General features: G+C 27.3%; 1 protein-coding gene across 7 annotated transcripts in view; it reads left to right on the top strand.

Moving 5' to 3' along the window:
* Positions 1 to 21,471, top strand: part of LOC119670148 (protein boule) — a 33,354-nt gene that overhangs the window by 8,565 nt on the left and 3,318 nt on the right. For 3 of the 7 annotated variants that reach the window (XM_038080292.1, XM_038080293.1, XM_038080295.1), the window contains 8 exons: positions 10,400 to 10,509; positions 10,580 to 10,799; positions 11,355 to 11,508; positions 16,123 to 16,182; positions 16,522 to 16,624; positions 16,680 to 16,768; positions 17,614 to 17,647; positions 20,025 to 20,105. In XM_038080292.1, coding sequence (XP_037936220.1) covers positions 10,684 to 10,799; positions 11,355 to 11,508; positions 16,123 to 16,182; positions 16,522 to 16,624; positions 16,680 to 16,768; positions 17,614 to 17,647; positions 20,025 to 20,098 — 630 coding nt within the window. In that variant the 5' untranslated portion in view covers positions 10,400 to 10,509; positions 10,580 to 10,683 and the 3' untranslated portion in view covers positions 20,099 to 20,105. Of the gene's footprint in view, positions 1 to 40; positions 179 to 10,399; positions 10,510 to 10,579; positions 10,800 to 11,354; positions 11,509 to 16,122; positions 16,183 to 16,521; positions 16,625 to 16,679; positions 16,769 to 17,613; positions 17,648 to 17,998; positions 18,289 to 20,024; positions 20,106 to 21,471 lie in introns of those variants that run through there. The other 4 variants (XM_038080294.1, XM_038080296.1, XM_038080298.1 and 1 more) reach the window with 4 other exon arrangements.

The raw sequence follows: 21,471 nt of genomic DNA, 5'->3' as shown, positions 1-21,471 counted from the left end.
TTGTATTAAAAACTTGACATAAAATTTAAAGTTTCAAATAATGTAGGAAAATTATTAACATTAGGAAAATTAATATTTTAAGTTTTTGGTCATAAGCAATTTTGTGAGTGATTCTTTCTGTTCAAATGAGAAATTATTTGTAGCTTCAAAACATCTTTCAGAATCGAAAATCAAAATAGTGAGTAAAATTTTTTTAGAAAAACAAAGTGCCAAGCAACTCCAACAAAAAAGCTCCTACAAATGTTACTGAAAAGAAAAATTAACCACACAACAACAGCAAAAACAACACAGAAACCGAAAAAAAAATTTTGTTACAAAAATAAAACCATCGAAAAGAGAACAAAGTTAAAACAAAAAAAAAAGTGTGACAAATCAAAATTACAATGTGTAAACACAGGCCTTCAAACATACATGAATACATTATTGTGTGTGTGTAATGCTCACCACCCACATGCACATGCCACATGTCATAATATAGCACAGGAAAAGTTAGGGAAAATTCATTTTTTTCCTATTCTATTGTGTTCTTCTCAAGTATTAGTCCTTTGATACTTTCACTGTGTCCTTATAATTGTCGTCAACACGTCTGCTGTTCCTTTTCAGTTCTCATTGTGTTGAGAGTGTGTTCAGAGTGTGTATAGTTTTATACAAAGTGACATGATTTTTTACTACAATAAATCTATTATGTTGGTGCAACGTGCTTAAATATTAATTTTGCCTCGAAAGCAAATACTGCACTTTTTCACTAACTTTTTTAGATAAATATAAAGTTTAGACTTAAAATATTGTTTAGAGATTGGTTTTTATTAATAATGTATTTGCAATTAGCTGCAGTCACATTATCTAGTATCTTGATACTTTGGTATATGAAATTTTTTTTTTAAATTTTTGAACAGTTTCAGATATTCTGCAATTTTATTGTTTTGATAAGTATTGAATAGTCAGCTGTTCCTGAAGGAATATAGATGAAAGAAAGGGAAAACGTGATTATCTTGAGGCATGTGTCTCTTACAATTAAGTTTTAAATTCCGGTAATAATATTTAAGTTGGGGCATATACTTTAAATCAGTAATAGAAGAAATCACTAAGTTGTTCTAATGCAACTCTATCTTCATTAGTTGTTCTAATGAAGATAGAGTGGATGAGTAACATTTTCCTCTTCTTCCACTGACTCAAACGCTTAATTTTCGGAAAAGGAGAAGAGTTATATTGTTAGGTAAGTTTAGGATGACATATTGACATGTTTTCTGTATTTTTTACTGTATTTTCTTAAAAAACGAATGCACACAGCATACAGCACACATTTCGAACATAAACATCTCATGGGATTACTCGAACTTTATTGTACTAAGATCTAATGATCTAAAAAAAATTATATATAATTTTTCATAGTCAAGTTTATGATTTAAATGAACATAGTTTGTATTTTAATTTTCCATAAGTATTCGTTTTGATTCTTATGAATAGGTATGTAAGCACAAAAAGTTCTCATGCTACTACTTTTTATAGAAACCAACAAAAGACAAGACACTCTTGCCTAATTTTAACTAACAACATAAATACCGTAATTTGACAAATAAAAAAAATAAGAATTGCTTTGGAACAAAATGTAATTGCTCGAAAATTAAGCTACATGCGATGCAGTGCACATGCTGTATGCCAGTGTAACACTAAAAGTGGATCTACGATTATGGTTGTACGTAAATCTTATGATTTGCTGTTGCTGTTGCTGCTGCTAGTTGTCGATTTTTTATTTTTTCTCTTTTTTTTTTTTGTTTTGTTGTGTTTGCTATTGTTATTAAATAAGAAGTACATACAGTATTATATAAATATGAATGTGTACGTGCATGTGTGTGTTGCAAACTATCGTTCATATGATTTTTTACCTACGTTTTATATGTATAATGTGTGCATTACGTTACTTCCATGACTTTTTTTTTTGGATTCATTCACATGTGTTGCATGTGTTAGAATGGCTAAAGCACATTTTCCATTAGCATTTTGTGTTACTACTAAACTAAATTCTGCATAATTTGTACTTACTACACGAGCGGCATTGTGGCTTATGTGTACGATAATGATAAACTTTGTGTGTTGTAGCACTAACTTTGACAAATGTATGAAAACAAAAATAGCTGAAAAACAACAAAAAAAAAATTTAAAAAAATACAAAGCAACAAGCATGAAAAACTTGAGTGAATACGACAGTAGAAACGTCAGAAAGTGCAAAACTCTCTTCATATGCCGCCGCGAACATTAAAAACTTATTAAAACTTAATATAACTATTACTTCTGCTTTAAATTCTTTCTTAGAGAAATCCCTACGTTGAGATCCCTACTTATTATGTTGTTGTATAAGCTCAAACAAAAAAGTTTAATAGTAATTATTATTTTCATTATATATGTATATATTTCATTTTCAGAGTTTTTCACAATTAACATGTCCGATGAAGAAATGAAATGCACTGATTACAAAACCGCTGTAATCACCTGACATTGAAGTGTGTTATAAAAAGATAGAAGGAAAAAAGTAACCCATACGCACTCATAGCTCACCAGGAAAGTTGCACGAATGTTCCACTAAAACTAATACTTTTTTTAACACTAAAGTGCCTTCTATTTTAAATATATCTTTTGTAGGACGAAGAGTATTATTTTTAACGACTAGTAGTTTGAAGTGTTTATTGTTACAAATATCATTTAGTGTTACAAATATTAATTATTATTATGTCATTATATCATAACTGCACTTCCAAATAAACTGTTAGATGAATTCTACTATCGCTGCAATCAATTTATAATACAGCGAAACCTCTCTTAAGCGAACGCCGACAGTATCAATACTTTTATTTGGTTAAGTGAACTGAATGTTTAAAGAATGTACTTTGAAAGTTATGGAGATCAAAATTAATAATTATGTAGTAGTCAATATTTTTATAAGGCTACTCAGGTCTTATTCTTTGATATAACAACAAATATTTTTATTTTTATTTTTATTTTTGTTTTGTTTAGTAAATGTTGGCACAGAGATATGCATTTATTGTGCTCAATTTGGGTTTTAGACGCATTGCTTTTTTTTTTATAATTCAGTTTATGACAATCTACGTGCAATTAAAATACGGTCATTGAAAATACTACACGTATGTGAAGCACCTTATCCTGCTCCAATGGCGTATGATTGCCTTTATGCGTGTGTGTATGTATACGTATGCACTGTTAATTTGAAAATTCTACACGTATGTGAAGCACCTTATCCTGCTCCAATGGCGAATGATTGCCTTTATGCGTGCGTGTGTGTTGTGTACGTATGCACTGTTCATTTTGTTAGCCATTATTTGTGGTGAAATTCCTTTAAATTACATTTACTTTGTATGGATGAAATGTACGAATGCATGTTCCCTCTCTCTTTCTCACACACACACACACACATATATATATATATTTATATATATTCACAGAAACACACACAGAGATCTGTTTAAGGTATGTAATTTTTGTTGTTTTTGGTAAACTTTTAAAAGTCAAAAGTCAACATGAATTTTATTGCAAAACTGAAAGCATTAAAGGTGGTTTTTAAGGTAGATTTTATAAAAACACTAACAATTTAATATTGTACCAAAAAATGATTAAATTTTCTGAGAAAAAAATTTGGTAATCTCAGGCACTAGAAGACATTAGCTTTTTACTTGTACACTTGAATGTGCTACACTTGTTTTTGTTAACTGTCATGGCAATGCGAACTGTTGTCAAATTATTTGATAATTAACATTAATTTTTTGCCATATTTGTGTTCAGTGTTTCTGGTGCAGTTAGCTAGCAAATTTAAATATTCTTTTTTAAATAATCTTTTTTATTTCGTTTTTTTAGTGCAGTTTGGTACAATTGTTTTTCCTATTTTCTAATGTGATGTGTGAATGCAATTTATCGGCACTTTACGAGTTGCCGAATCTACTAAAATCGGACTTTACGAAGGTCACTATTTATATTTTGAGTCTAATAATGAAAAAATACTAACTTGTTCAAAATTGCTTTATTGTTTCTCAAAGTATTCTCCTTTATGATTAATACACTTTTGCATGTGTTCAAATCATTTGTCAAAGGATTTTTTCCAATCTTCTTCAGACATCTCCAAAATATGTTTTTTAAAAGCAACAACGGCTTCTTCTGCCGACAACGACAAATATCGTCGTAAATGGCCCACGCCATTTATTCTTGACGTTCGGGAACAAGAAGTAGTCACTTCTTCGGCGGTTGACCCATCAATTCGATTTTTCGAATGTTTGGTTATTAAAATAGTGGGGCGTTAGACGAGATGTATGAGCAATCGCATTGTCTTGATTGAGAATGATCCGACGGCGGTTGTATGTTTTCGTATTTCACTGAAGACTTCCGGTAAACAAATGATTGTGTACCATTCGGAATTAACCGTTTTACGTTCCTGTAATAGTATAGTTGCCACATGATCAGTTTTCCCGAAAAAATAAGCGATTATTTATTTCGTCGAGTGCATCGAGCGCGAATAACTTTTGTTGAATTTGGTTCACCTCGAAACACCCATACAGTCGACTGCTGTTTAAGTTACGGCTCATACGTTTATATCCACGATTTGTCACCTGTAACAATCTTATATAAGTCTTTTTAAGCACCGCCAAAGCACTTTTTGAGCATTTGTGTGCACCAATCGACACGTGTAACTTTTGAAGATTTTGTCAAATGATGACAGTACTAACGAGAACAAACCTTTCTGACTGTGACAACCTTCATAAATACGAATTTTGTCAGAGAGTGTACTGCGGCCACGATTAAAATCATTGTATCAGCATTTCACAGTGGCAAAGGATGGAACTTCATTGTCAAATGTGGAAGTTAGTTGATAATCCACTTCCAAAGTCTTAGTAAATCGTCGCAGGACAAGTAACGCTTTTTTGCCAAAAAGTCTAAGGAAGGCTATGTTTAATAATGTGAAACTTTCATATGGAAACGTCAGATGAAACGTGACAACAATTAGTGTTGCTAAGGCTCAAAATATAAATAGTGGTGACCCTTGTATGATAACATTTTCAATATTTGACATAATTACTTTAGTAAATGATTTTAAGGTTATTTACACTTTTCACCCCCATTTGTCATTTCCCTATTATAAAGATGTTTAAAACGTATAGTGTGAGTCGTATATGTATGTATACTAGAATATTTTGAGTTAATATGAATATTTTTAACCAGTATGTATTGATTGTGTGATGTTTAGGATCGTTTTTGCTAGCTTCTGTTCTTGTTTTCTTATTGAAAATTAATTTTCTATTAGTCATTATTTATTTATAACCTTTATTTTTCGGGTGGCTTCATGATTTAATTCATGTAAAACTTCTCTGGTTTATCGACAAAAAAACTTGACCAAGTGCTTTCTAGCAGTTTTTAGAGCAGCCAATTTTTACCACTAAGAGAGTTTTGCAGAAATCGAAAGAAATAGTAGTTAGATAGTGCACAATCTGGACTACGTGAGACCGATTCAAATAGTAATTAGATGGTGTAAGGTGCAGGTGCATCAAAATGGTGCATTAAAATTTCCAAGCCAAGTTCCGTAAATTTGTCTCGAGTCAATAAAGATGTGTGTGGCCTAGCATTGTTATGATTAAACACATGTCCTTCTGTTGACTAATTCTGACTGCATTTACTTGATTGTTCCGTTGAGAGAATCGAATCATTACACCAAGTTGGACCATCTTTTAATAGAGAATTCCTTTCCAATCCCACCAAATATTAACCATAATCTTGTTAGCCATCAATCCAGGGTTTGAAGTCATCGGATGGTCACCTGCTTTTACCTATGATCGCTTACTTTGGATATTCTCGTATTTAATCCATTTTCTCATGGCTCGCTTAAAAAATGGTTTCATTCTTTACATTAATATATATGGTATCTATACATCGAGTGTGTTTGCGTAGCGGGGTCTTTCATTTCAAATAGTCATGTGCTTGATGTTTAGTGCCTATCTTATGGTAGTTAGTAGTTGATCTACCAGTTGCAGAATTTCAAAAATATTTTATAATTCTAAATATATATTTTATAATTTAATTAATTTTTGAACAACAAAAGTTTTTGAGTCTTTTTTTTTTTAATATGAATACATTTAGATTAGTAATTTTACAATAATTCAACCAATTGAAAGAGCTATTATACAAAATCCTTCCGTCAAGGAAGAATACATTTGTATATACTATATGTCTATACACATGTATAAAAATATTGCTGTTTTAAAAGAAAGCCATAAGGATATATATGTATACATTTTTCAGATTGTTCATATGTATGTTAAAAGAATTTATAAAAATTAATAAAAAAATAATGCCTAGGATTTTTATTCTCATTTCAATATATCTAAAAGGAATACTGAAATAAAAGTGGTTCTTGTTAATAAGAGAAAATGATATATTTCTATTAAAAACCAAAGTAAAACCTTTCAAAGTGGATGTCGTCACGCACAAAACCCATAATTTTTACATAAATTAAATGTTATAAAACATTATATAGTAAGTATTATTCGCATATATGTATTGTATATAAATATAAAGTGAATGGCCTAATGCACTTGATGTATACAAAATAAAAATAATTTCTATTTTGGTCGCTATTTGCGTTTTTAATAAACCTCATTTTTTAAGCATTTATGCGATTTACTTTGCGATTTTGTAAATTAAACTGCGAAGCAAAATAACATTTTACCAAATACAAATAAGTTTTTCGTTCTTTATGTACAAAATTTCGTCTTAATATTTATATAGAAGAAACTGTGTTACTTTTCATTTATTATTTGGCTCTAGTGCAACACACCAAACATCTTCGAATCAAAAAAACTTTTATCTGAACTACCCCCTACTTCGGAAAAATCTTTGCTATTTGTCGCTGTTGCGATACGGGATCTATTTTTGGACTGCATCTGTCACCCATCGCTAAAGGCGACACATATGTGCGCCATAAATTTACCTTTTGGGCGCATACAACCACGAAATGCATCCAAAGTCATCGAATCAAAAGAAAAATATTTTTCCGCTATCCCTTACAGACTTACAGACCATCGTGGATTAAAAACCATCAATTTGAATTTTAATTTGAAACATGTTTTCATCTTAAATCGATTTTAACAGTCGCCTATAATTAAATATTTGTTAGAATTTAGATACATATATAAAATATTTCCTTATTTAGATTACATCAGAAACTCTTCTTCAACTAACATAACGTTAATAAAAATAAAATATCAATGTATATTTTTGTTAATTTTAGAAGTTAAACAATCGAAGCTCATGAGGCAATAATAATGCAATAGACCATAAACAAATATATGCCCAACCTTAGTACAAAAAAAAAAAAATAGGTTAACTTATTTATATGAGAATACGATATAAATGATACAATTATATTTATATTTAAATATTTGTTTAAATCTGTTTTAGGGATTCAATACGAAACTTCAAATATCAATATCAGCCATTATTTATTTGAATTACTCGCACTACGTATAAGATACTTTTATTGAATTATTGTTCTTATCTTCAATTGATTTATCACTTTTAATAAATGTTTTATGAACTTTTAACTGAATTCAGAATATAGAATATTTCTAAAATTGATCAAACATCATTCATTGTTTGATATCCAATAAACTTATGTATTTCTCTGCTTATCGTATATGCCTTAATAGTTTTTTGATGATATATGAAATATGCACTTAAGTTGCTGTACATACATATATAAAGCAAATCATCCAACTGTGAAAAATCTACTATTTTTAATTCATGTACATTACCCGTTGTTGTGAATGCTATAACTTATACTGTGGAACATGAATAAAATAATAGAAATAATCAAAGCTCAATTAAAATGACTGTGATTATCATCTTTATTACGAAGGTAGCTCTGCATATAAAATATATAAGTATACATATATTTAGATTTTTAATGATACTTCAATATATACTTCTGTTCTTGTTTTCTGTTTATGAAGTAACATTCAGTCATTGAATGCTATCAGAAATTATATGGGTTTTTTTTTACCCTTTACCCTCTTGAGAGATGGGTATGTTAAGTTAATTATAATGTTCGTATTGGTTTGAATCAAAACGGTTTGACAATATCCATTTGACAACGTAAACGAGTATGTATCATAGTTTTAATACTAAAAATGTTTATATAGTATATTACTTACAGAATTTTTAGTGAAATTGTTATCCCATTTTATTTTCCTTTTATAGATCTATAGCTGATATTTATTCTATGTATTTTGGGGCTATTAGCTAGCACTATGGCTTTATCAAATATATATTTGAGTTAATTACTTTGAGTTATTTGAGTCACTCATCACCCTGTAGAGCTTCCCGCATTGTCACATCCACTTACCCACATTTCTGTACCACAAATATGTAATATGTAACGGGGAAACATTTTCTAAAATAGAATAGTGAAAGGGTTTTTTAACCCTACATACCAATGTCTTAACGTTTTCAAGATCGTAATTTTGTAGTTATTAGGTTTAAAGTAACAAGTCTCATAAACACAGGCGAAAACCTATTATAGCAAGCTTAAACATTTATTTGTTAATCAGAAAATCAGAAAATCAGAAAATTAATGTGTGCTAAAACTGCAGCTGTATATCTCATACTGTCACTAAAACACATAAACCTAAGCTCAGTTGACTTATGACTTCATGTATAAATACTGACCAATTCAGTTTAGGAACAGTTCAGTATGGATTAATTATCTTTTCTCATTATCCTTTCTCACATCCTCTTCAATTTTTAATTTTTTTTCTACTGGATCCCAAAACCATCCATCATTTATTATCATTCTATTCCTCATTTAAATGTTTTTTGTTGAACTTTTAAAATCTGTGAGATGCCTCTCTTGATTGCTACTACCGCAATAAAATAATATAAGCATAATCTGTAAGATTTTATATATGCTGCAGAATTAAATTTTACTTGAATGTCAAAATATTTATTAATAGGTAGTAGTGCAAATGTTAGATTATTGGAAATAGTATATTGAATATAACACCAACATTAGAAAATATACTATAAGTTGCAGTTAAATTTAAATAAATATTCCGGAAATAATACTTGGCAATACTTCTTTTCAGATAATTCCTATTATTAGGCGTGTGCATATATTTACGCATTAAGTTTTTGAATAGATGATAGTAATATAGTTACAAACGCTATCACAACGTTATCACTTACATTTTTAATTTTACAGTTAATCCGCTGTTTTATTTTTATTGTTTCTTCCAAATCTGTTACAACTAATGCCAAGACCAATACATTAACAGTATGCGCCCTCAAATAATTACCAACTATGTATTAATGGCTTTTTCATGATAGAGAGGAGAGGTCTTGTTAATCTAAAAATTGGTGTTTTTCAAAATAAAATTTATTCATATTTTTATTGTATTTAATAAATTTTTAAAATTTCGAAACAAATAAAAATACTTTTTTTTTTATTGTTCTGCGGTTATTTAAAATATTATTTATTATTATTTATTTGTAAATAACTTTCGAACAAAAGAAATTTTGTGCTGTGTATAGTATTTTAGTATTTCTTTTAAACTAAGCTACAGTATGCTCTAGTATAATCAATCAAAATAGTTTTAAGGAATCACGAACTACGAATATCATATAGGATGAAGAGGGTGATTAAGCAAGAAAAGAAAACATATATTAGAACTGTAAAAGAAACACACGGAACGAAGCAGACCTGGCAAGATTCTTAGTTTTTAAGATTCTTGGTTTTATTTTTAGAAAATAGAAATGGCGTTCAAAATGAATACGTTTTGAATACGTTCCCGCACTCGTTGATCTGTCCAATTCTACAGTAAATAAATGATATATAAAAATAAATGAAGCAAATGTGACGAAGTGGCTAATGTCTCTCGTTTTTGCTATTTTTTAGCTCGGTAATTTCTCATTTAGTTTTTGCTTAGGTTTTTTTTGAAAACTTTTCCGACCATCGTTGTGCTATAAATTTTTCTAGTATCCCTGACATAATCAGTGCGGTATAGATCTATATAGATTTCGCTGTATTTACATATATAGTAACTTCTGGTATAAGTTATTTATTTGACTGAATAAAGTATATTGTAAATAATTTGTTTTAAGAGATTTAAAATATAAATTTTATGCAAATTATCTAACTTTATGTCCACTTTTATTCTGTAATAAGTTTATCTAACGCATAACTTTAACAAAGCAGTAATTTTGTTTTCAAACGATCATAGATACATTTTTAAAATAAATATACTTCAAGTTTTGTGAAAACAAATATATCATCACTTTTCTTTTTTGATGTATGTATATATTTTTAGAAAAATATTCTAATTTTCTGAATTTATTTTTTATTTTTTAGAATTTGTCATCTACATTTTGTGGCGCACAACGATTTGAGAAGTGAGCGACCGACCAGCACTCATTTTAGAAAAGTGAGCAAAGTAAACGGGAAAGTTTAATAAGTGCACGGTATATATACATTAATATATTGTAAATTTAATTCTATATTATAGTAATAAATGTTTTCAACTGCGTTTAGGATATATATTTGCTTATTGACTAAGCGTTTATTATAAATCCAGCAAAATTCTACCTTTTGGCAATTTTAAACTTCAACCTCCACCACCACCTGCAGCCCAACATATGCATAAAATGGCTGCGCCAACTGGAGCAGCTCCTACAGCGGCACTAGAAGCCCCTCTGTCTGCACCAAAGTACGGAACTTTGATTCCGAATCGTATTTTTGTTGGTGGCATCAGGTAAGTTGGGCAAAGTTAAAGTTAATCATAAATACTAAGAGCCGATTAGTACGAAATTTTTAGTTGAAAGTACAAATTCCTTATCATAACTGCCACGGTACGTTTTAGGATCTCAAAAGCTATGAGTGAGTTCGAGGTGATCAGATTTCGTAGTGAAAACTTTTGTTATAGTATATTTTAACGTTTAATTTAATCGAATACCATCACTGCTTGGAATCGGATGAGACTTCTAGTCATATTTCTATGTAACTTAGCCCAAACTAAGCAGTAAGGATCGAATACTTAAGGGCCTATCTGATATGAGGAACTCTTCGAAAGGGTGAAATTGTTGTATTTGGTTAATATTAGTTGTGATTATAAAAGATTCACTATGGTTACAGTGCTCATCTCTATTACGATTCCATAATACCGTAATTTTCTATTTTACTCTATTCTAGTATTTTAATTTGATTGAGGCAATGAATTAGAATAAATAGGAATAAATAAGGAAACCTATTTATTAAAAAGTTTACTGCAAATTTTAATATAAACTAATTATAAACTAATTTTTTTAAGTGGTGATACTACGGAATCAGATCTGTGTCGCGTATTTTCTGCTTATGGCAATGTCAAGTCTACAAAAATAATTGTCGATCGTGCTGGTGTTAGTAAGGGTTATGGATTCGTCACTTTCGAAACGGAACAGGAAGCGCAACGGCTGCAAACTGATGTAAGTCTGAAAGTAATTGTAGCTTTGAATTTTACCATGTCACTGCAACAAATAAAAAAATATATACAGAATATAGCGAATTATTTAAAGACGTATTATTTAATAAAAAAAAGATTAGTATATAAAATGAATAAAGCTTTAAAGCAAACTGAGATAGATATATTCTTTGTTCAAAGTGTTTATTGTAAAATAAATAATTTTTAACTTCTCCATTTGATTTGATGATAAACTTATATTTTTATATCCTTTAGGAAAATTTCATATTAAAAAACTTGAAATGACAATACACATTCGACTGATAAGCGATTAAAATAAGTGATATATCAGGATTGATATCGGTATTAAAATATATTACTATACATACCGTTAATGCAATTGGTGATGCTACCGACGTTATACTAAGAGTATGATATCACGAAAGAAATGCTAATCTATTTCACCAAAATAAACTATAGAACAATTTTTAACGTCTCACGAAGAAGATGAGCATAAATGATCTGTTATCAGCTGCGAGTTATATTGTTTGATACTACAAGTAACGTATCATTACTACTCCCATCACTACCATCAATACTACTACAAGTATCTAAATTCCTCTCATACATGATCGCTGCTGGTTCAGTCGACATGTCGATGATCCCATCCAAACCGATCAGTCAAACATCAAATTCAGGGAAGATTTTCTATCTTTTTAAAAGAGAACATTAATCAGTTTTGTTCGTTGAGTTAACTATCTTTCTTTCTAATTCTATACTTCATTACTTAACTTTGAAATTAATTCAATAATCAGCAAAATTTCATTACTTTTATATTCTTAAGTAAAAATAAAAGAACGAAGAGTCGTTTTGTTTTTCGTTATATTGTTAAAGTGTTTAGCAAAAATTGTGTTAAAAATTGTATCTTACACTGTTTACATTGTTTGATTTAAATTTAATATTACATATATTGATTTTCTTAATTAAAACTTTGTTTAACATTTGAATTTAATCCAAATTGTTGGTTCGTTGGTTCGTTGGTTGGTTGGTTCGTTCGTTCGTTACGTATTTCATCTGTTTACCACTTAAAGAAAATGTTTATATTTATTTTACTTAATTGTTTTAATTACTATTTAATTAATTAAATAATTAAAGAGTTTCATAACAGTTTATACGCACTATTTCAGTTTCCGCTACTTTTTAATTATATGCGTTAATTTATAGCTATGTTACTTTGTAATAAAATAACTTTTAAACTAAATTTTTGTCATTATTATGTTGTTTCAATAAATAAAGTTAGCTAATTAATTAAAACAAATGAATAAAACAATATTTCGCAATTACGAATCGCAAATCTATACAGGAACATAAGTTCAAAAACAAATTATTTGAACGGTTCTATGTGTAGGATAGTTCATTAAAATTGCTGTCATATTAATAAATAGTTTTAAATAGTTTAATTTTCAAAACATTATTTCTAAAGGGTCTGAAAAAGCCTACCTACAATAGCTTAAAAATTTCTAATTTATATACATATATTACATATATATATAGACCATATTAAGATTATTACATTAGTTTAGGTATTTGTTTTTATTTAAATGATTGATTATTTAAACAAGGCGCGTTTTGAATATATTTAAAATGAATAGCGTGGGCTATACAATATTAGAATTTTTTTTTATTACGTTTAAAAAGTCGAGCCCTTTTAAGACCGAGAAGTAATTATCAACACCAAATAATATTGTAAATATTTTATATATTTTTTTTTGCATAATAATTAAATTACAAATATTTTGCAATTTAACTATACAATACTAAAAATTTGGCACATTTAGCCATTTGTATAAATGTTTACACAGCCTTTACATAGAAATGTTTAATATATATATTCTCTAAACTACTTTACGTTTAGAGTTGTTTTTAAAAGTATCTAAATATAAATTAAACTAAATAATAATATTTTCTTGAATTCTAGTAAGTTATCATAACTATTTTAAAGTGCATCCATTACCTTGCTTTGTTATCCGATGCAGGAGCGTTTTTAGTTTAGAATATTTTTTCAATCGAGTCGTCGTTCTGTTGTATATCCTTTTTCGTGAATTTGGCTTTCATTATTTTTTTTTGGAGATAAGAGCAAACCCCTATCGTTAGTGTTGCAATCACAACCGCAACCTCCTACTTATTTTTCACTTTTTTATCTTAATTTATGCCCTAGTTGCTACTTGTTGTGTTGCGTTGGCTGTGTTGGTGTCCTTACTTAAAAATGAAAAAAAAATTTATAAAAAATTGTGTAAAAATAATAGGTGAAACCAGCAAAAGTTTTACAAAGTTTTAATTACGAAAAGTATTTTTTGTTGAATGACTTTTACTTAATTACTTTAATTTTAATTTTCATCTAATTTCTATTTACTTCAATTATAAAAATTTTAAAATAATTTGCCTTTTCTTTGCCAAATTTTTTTTTATAATATTTTTAACGCTATTATCCAAAACAGATTTATTTCTTTATTTTAACATATATCATTTATCTCTGTAATAAGCTATGCCTAATATACATTGTTCCACACTTCCTTCTACAATCATAAGACATGAACAATCATTATTTACTTCCATATACAAACATATACGGATGTCATTTGCTGTAGCCATTTACGGAAACTGTTCGTGGTTATTAATATTATATAGATTTTTATATGTATGTGTAATCCTTTGAGTCCTTTGAAATTGAAATTTCTATGAAATGATATAATTTTTAATTTTAATTTGAAAATAATTATTTTTTTGCGAAAGAAATTGCCGACCATTGCATTTGTTGCATTTGTTCAACTTTATGAGTTTATAAGCGCGTTATCTGAAGTTACTAATTTTACTATTGTTGCTATATAAACAAATTGTCAATTTGAAGTTTTTAAAACATTCAATAAACACCATTAGTCATGAATTTATTTGATTCAATCTATTAATGTTAATCCTTTATATTGTCCTGAGTATAAATCCGTTCGCGCTTATAAATGTTAATTGAAATACTATGATTAATGGCATAAGAATTATTATAAAAAATACAATTGTTGTATTATAGCCAAATCATAATACTAGATTTATTGCAATTAATATGCAGTGTGTTTTCAATAATATGCAATGAGGTAATTCAATTAACCTAATTGGTCCATCAGACATAACTGGTTTGGGTTAGATGCAAATTATTTCTATATGAAATAAAGTCAAGGAAAGCAAAAAATATTTTCATACATTATGTTTATCATAGGTGAATAATTGATAATTATGACCTTAAGCAGGTTGCAAGAGTTGCCGGGCGTATGTTTTGGAACGCTTTATCTTTTTTAAACAATTACGTGCCATTCGCCCCTCCTAGTGAGCACTCAAAACGCAAATTTCCTTCATATGATACTATAACAACAATAAGCTTATAATAAATCAAATGTCCGGCGTTACCAGGTAGTTAATGGTATGTCTCTAATAATGACAAGAAATTAACTTAAATCTTTAAAGCGTAATATTTTACGCGATATTTTACAAATGGTGAAATTATCCCGAGGTATCCCGTTTTATAATTTCCTTCTAGTCACATATTATAATTTATATATTACATATATATAATCGTTCACTGTTCATCTGTCAATATTAAAAACTATAAAACAATATATATAATCTCTACTTACTCTTCCTTCTCTATTATTTTGATTAATTCACAACAAAACTGAACGACTTTTGCGCACATTTCTTTAATAGTTTTCGTTAAGTTTTTGTTAAATTGAACACTAATTTCTAATGCTTCGATTATAATTGTGTTATTAGAGAACATAAATTAATTAATGTGAAAAGTAAACTGATTTTCTAATTAGCAGCTGCAAATTCAATAGTTTGGTTTCAATTTGAAATAAAGTTGAGCTATTTTCACAATTGTTGTAGTGTCCTGTTAATCAGTTGTTAATATTCGCATTTAAATTGTTTGATTTATTATTTTTATTTAATATTAATTTTTTTTAATGTATATTTAACACATTCTAAAGCAGTTTTCCTGATTTGTTTCTAACGCGTATCTTTTTCTGCAATTTTGATTAAATGTTTTCATTTAAATCTGTATAAAAAATAAAGTATTATGATTTTAATATTGTTATTATTATTATTATTATTATTATTATATGATTAATTTTGACTTTCTATGACTTTCGTTTAATTGACTCAGTTTTTCTTTTCTTTTTTCGATACATTTCCGTTTTTGTTCACGTTCAAATTACTGTTTAAGGCGTTTTTTTAATTAAAAAAGTTCTGAAAAAACTGCTTTTTTATTTAGTATTTATTGTATATTGAATTACTTATTTTCTTATTTACTTATTACTTGGTTTTAATTAATATTGTTTAAGTTTTTTTTATATTATTCATTGTTTATTTAAAAATATATAGTTTAAGAAAAAGTTACACGAGTTTGTTTGTTATAAAAGCTATTTAGTTTAGCGTTATATTTTAAAATTAAATGAATTCGTTTTGGTAATGAACTGCCTTGAAATGTGTTACTTATTTAATAGCCATTAAATGCGATTTGAAGTTTATTTAATTTTTCTTTTTTTCTTTATGTTTATTTCAACTTGCTTACCTTGCAATTTCATATCCACAGGGGGAATGCGTAGTGCTAAGAGATCGCAAATTGAACATTGCACCAGCCATTAAGAAACAGGTAAGTTCGCCAATATATTTTATACCATCTATACCATCAAATGACATCAAACAGTGAGAGTGAGTGAGTGATTGTAATTTGTAATTTGTAATTTGTAATTTGTAATTTGTAATTTGTTAAAAATAATTAACATAACTGAATTCTAAAGTTTATAAGGCTATGCTGCCTGCTAAGCTTGTTGAAATGCATATATCCAATAAATTAATTTGATAAAAGTGGCAGCATAATGTATCGAGATTTCACTCGACAATTTCCGACTTTATTATTATTACAATATTGTGTAACATTTTATTAAAATTTATAAATTTACTTATTATTTATATTTATTTATATTCATAGTCTATCGTGGCAGCAAATGGTGCAGTTTATTATACAACAACTCCACCGGCTCCAATTAGTAATATGCCCATTGATCAGTTTGCAGCAGCAGTTTATCCGCCAGGTACTTAAATATTTTTATACTTAAGAGAATTAAAAAATTATGTATATAATAAAAGTATCTGATTTTGCAGCTGCTGGTGTGCCAACACTTTACCCACCTTCGATGCAATATCAACCATTCTACCAGTACTATAGCGTGCCAATGGTAAGAGTTTGTAAATTTCATTTACTATTTAACATCATATGAGTATTTATAGAAAAGTCCATACAATTTTAAAATCAAAAATGTATATAAAAAACAATCTAAATCAGTACTTTTTAAGTAAGAATCTAGTAAATTTTAAAACAAAAATAAAATCGTATTTCTTCTATAAATTAACCACTTTTCAAGTACAATAAAAATTTAAATAGAAAATGACAGTTCACTCACACAAAAATGCTCTTTCTTTATTCAGTTTTTGGGTATTAAAAAATTTAGTTTTTGCTTACATGAAAATTCATCTTTAAATTCGTTTGGGAACAAACCTATTATTTACTAAAGTAATAAAATCAGATATTAAAAATATATATATTGAAATATAAATAGAACTTATAAGTTTAAATAAATTCAATTTATTCACAATATTTTATACTACTCACCTTAATGAACAATATTACAAGAGACAATATTGTAAATGTTGTAAATATTTTTTGGTATACAGCTTTTGCATTTTGCAGCTTCTATGACACTCAACTCAACATTAAGCTGTGTTGGTCACATTAAATCAAAAACATTTTTTAGTTATAATATTGAAAAAAAAATTAAATTTTAAATGGAATCACAGCAGATATAAACATTTTAAATGTTAATGTTATTGGTATACATTATGTCCATTTACATACATATACATATATATACTATTAACTATGTACTATGTACTATGTTTATTTTACAGTACCAGTGATACTCATATTTTGTTAATTAGCAAATAAATATAATTATTTATATCTTTTTTTTTGATTTTTCATCGTTATTTATCTCTTATTTATTGTGAATCAATCAATATATAGAACGTGCCCACCATCTGGCCGCAGAACTACCAAGGTAACTAAACTATCGACGTTTTACATAGTAGAGTTGTGTATACATTCAACATTAATTAATAATATTAAATTTAACGACCATAATTCAACAAATCAGCAACTTTAATTTTTTTTTTTAATTATTTTTATAATTATTTGTACAAAATTAATTTTAAAGATAGCTATATGTTTATTTGAAAATCATATTTTTTGTTTAGTTAACCGTAAAACAAACAGCACATTTATTAATATATATATTATATGTATTATAATAATTTATATGAATTTTAAAATAATACTAAATTAAATTAATACTAAGTTTGTTGTAGATTTTTAAAATTAAAGTAAAATGTGTTTACGTGCTTTGTTGTAGGCATTTACCCGTGTTAATTTTGAGGATTTTATCAACAACTACAAGAACAACAGTAACTACAACTACAACAACAAATATAAAAACAACAATAATAACAATATTATGTTGCTATAACTTATATTTTAGGATTTGTAAAAAGACAAATACACATATTTATTAATTAATACAATATATACATATGCATATATAAATATAAATATATATAACACAAACACGTACATATACATATACATACACATATATGAATTGTTTTATAATTATAAATCATTGCGCAGCTACATGCACAAATTAAATAAAAGTAAATAAAAGTAAATAAAAAAAGTGTAAAAAGGCGCAGAACTCATGAAAAATATGTTATGAGAGCAAAAGACGACGAAAAACAATAATTTTTTTTTTAAAAAAAAATTCTCAAAGGGAACGCAAAGAGTAAAAGTTACATTATATTTTATATAGAAATAACGAACAACAACAAACAGCAAATAGAAAATAGAAAATAGCAAAATTTGATGAAATAAAATAAAATAAAATATAAGAAATAAGATGTAAAATGAGATGAGATGAAATGTTATTTTTGTGGGTTGATTTTGAATTACACCAAAGATGTTAAAAAAGAAAAGTGTGAAAATTTAGAAATTTCTAGAAACTAAAAATAAATTTTTTCTTATTTATAGAAACAATACAAAAACAATACAAAATTTAATTTTTGACTCACACATACAACCAATCATACATCATACATGCATTCATATATATTTTACTATAAATTGAATATTTCAAACAACAGTTATAAACGAAATAAAATCATACTAACGAAAGCTCCCACTCAATATTAACACATAAAAGCAAAATTATACAAAAATATAATTATAAACAATTATTGTGCAGAAAATTTTTATTTTCGTAAAGCCAGTGTTAGAAAATATTTTTAAATAATTTTAGATATATGTGTTTATTTTTCATGTAAATTAAAATTGTAAGTTATGCCAGGGTCCACTGTGACTAAGGCGAAAGAAAGTAAGTGTTTTCTCTCCCTTTTTAAGATGAGGCGTAGTTCTAAGAATAAAGATAAATAAAAAAACATGCGAATGGAGCACATAAAAATTATTGTTTATATAAATTAATAAACAAATAATATATATACATCGCTATATACACACACTTAAGTAAAATGACAAAAATAAAAATCAATAAATATTATGAAAAATATATACCGTAATATATATATATATATATATATATATATATATATATAAATGTATACAAATAAATTATATTTATATATAGTATAAGCATATATACACCGATTACATATATAAACGGAATATATGTAAAACATTAAAAACTATACTTAAAGACATGAAATTAAACTATTCAAATATAATTAATAATTATTCATGTACATGATATTTATCTTTATAAATATTAAAAAAACCCTATACATATATACATATATGATGTATATATCTATATATATATATACAAAATATACTACTTATATATACTTAAATAAATTAAGTTTAGATAAAAAAATAAAGCAAATGAATTGTTAAACGAATTAATAAAAATAGACAAAAAATACATATTATGCGTAAAACAGAGCATAAGGCAAAAATAAAAAATATTTATAAATTATTAACTAAGAATATAAAAATATACAAATTGAATATAAATTAATAAATGTAATATGAAATATAGTAAAATGTAATAAAATATTTATAAAAAAAACTCACGAAGTATATACAAATACGAAAGAAATAATAATTTATTTAGACTTTTAAGTAAGAAAAAAAAAAAAAATTAAATGAAAATAATTATGACTACACATTGCATAAAAAATTTATATATGTAATAAATAATTTAAACGAACACATAGTAAGCAATAAAAATATTGCAAATGTAAAAAAATTGATTTAAAACAAAGAATAGGGTAGTGAAATTTTTATAATACTTCTCTAGCACAACCACAACGATTTGACCTTATATTGAAGCCTAAAATAATACTTATACAATATATGTTCTTTCATAGGTTTTGAACAAAGTGCAATGCCAGCTTATTGTCCGGAAAACTCTGCGTTGCCATGTCAGTGGTATTCGCAATAATTATAAGGTAAATCATTTTTTTAAATTATTTATTACTTCCTTTTTTCATTATTTTTTATTTAATGCATTTTATTTATTGCAATTACAGTCTTCTGTGTTAATATAGACAATAAATATGTTCTTTACGTATTTTTTAATTTTTTGCATAAACGCTTTTTGTAAAAATTGCTGCGACAACAATCACACAATATGAATGTTCAATGCATGTATTTTTTTGTACTACGCACAATATATTGGGAAATGCTTCCACTGCGTCTAGCAGCGTTCACTATGGTAAACATTTAAAAAGAAGGGATAGTGCATTGCGACCCAAGCGATTTATTGTGCCCCTTAGTCAGATAAGAGTGTTTCTACAAGTCTATCTTTCCTAGTCTTGAATCCTTATCATTCATGAATACACTCCTAGGTATTTTTTTCACTTGTGCATCAGTGCCGGGCACTTCCCAAGCACATGGTATGCAGTTTCTTTCTCTTTTCTACAGTATCTGCGCTGCGTATCTGAGTTGGAGTGAATTACTAACTTCGATAAGTGATTGTTCAATTTACAGTAACCGGTCAATCCCGCAATAACTCTTAGGTTCTTTTTTGATTGTGCTATACAATCTTTGAAGCGCTTTAGATTGTAAGTCCCTAAAAGCATTTTATATTGTGATAGTATTGGTAGCCTTTCTCAATAGAGTTCTCAATAACTAGCTAATGACGACGAAATATAAAAGAAAAAAAGCTTTACTTGTATTCAACATAATTCTGTTAGTAACGCTAGCATCAGATGCAAGAGTTTTAGTTAGAATCAATATTTTTATCGATAAATTTTTGTTCTACTTGTCACAACTAGGTTTATTTTGTCTATGCTTATATCCATATTTGCTTATGTTCGTGAATAACCACATAACTACAATAATATCAGTTATTTAACTTCTCATTGAACTTAATCCTATCTTACACCAATATATCCTTACATTTCAACAATAATACGAACAAACAAAGTGAAACAAATATAAATAAACCAAAAAGGCAGATGACAAATAAATATGCCGCTAAAATATTCTTTGTCTGAAATGATTACTTTCATCTACTCCTGGACCTTTAATACGTGCCCCATTTTTAAGATAGTTCTAACTCGTATAGCGTTAATTAATATTCTAACGGGGCGAATGTTCCTTTATTACCATCGTTTACTACTGGTCCTGGGGTATATAATTGTTAATTTTTTGAGTAAACTGCGATTTTTTTTTCTTGGAACAGGTTAACATATAACTTTTATTGATTTCGCAATCAAGAATACTTTAATAGTTCTGTTTGAACCTAAAATGTTGTGAAAATTATAATTACAATAGGAAGTTCTAGGGTTTCTTTATTTATTAATTTTTTTT

Source organism: Teleopsis dalmanni, chromosome 1 (genome assembly GCF_002237135.1).
Source record: "Teleopsis dalmanni isolate 2A chromosome 1, ASM223713v2, whole genome shotgun sequence".
Lineage (NCBI taxonomy): Eukaryota > Metazoa > Arthropoda > Insecta > Diptera > Diopsidae > Teleopsis > Teleopsis dalmanni.
This window is presented reverse-complemented; position numbering and strand designations above follow the sequence as displayed.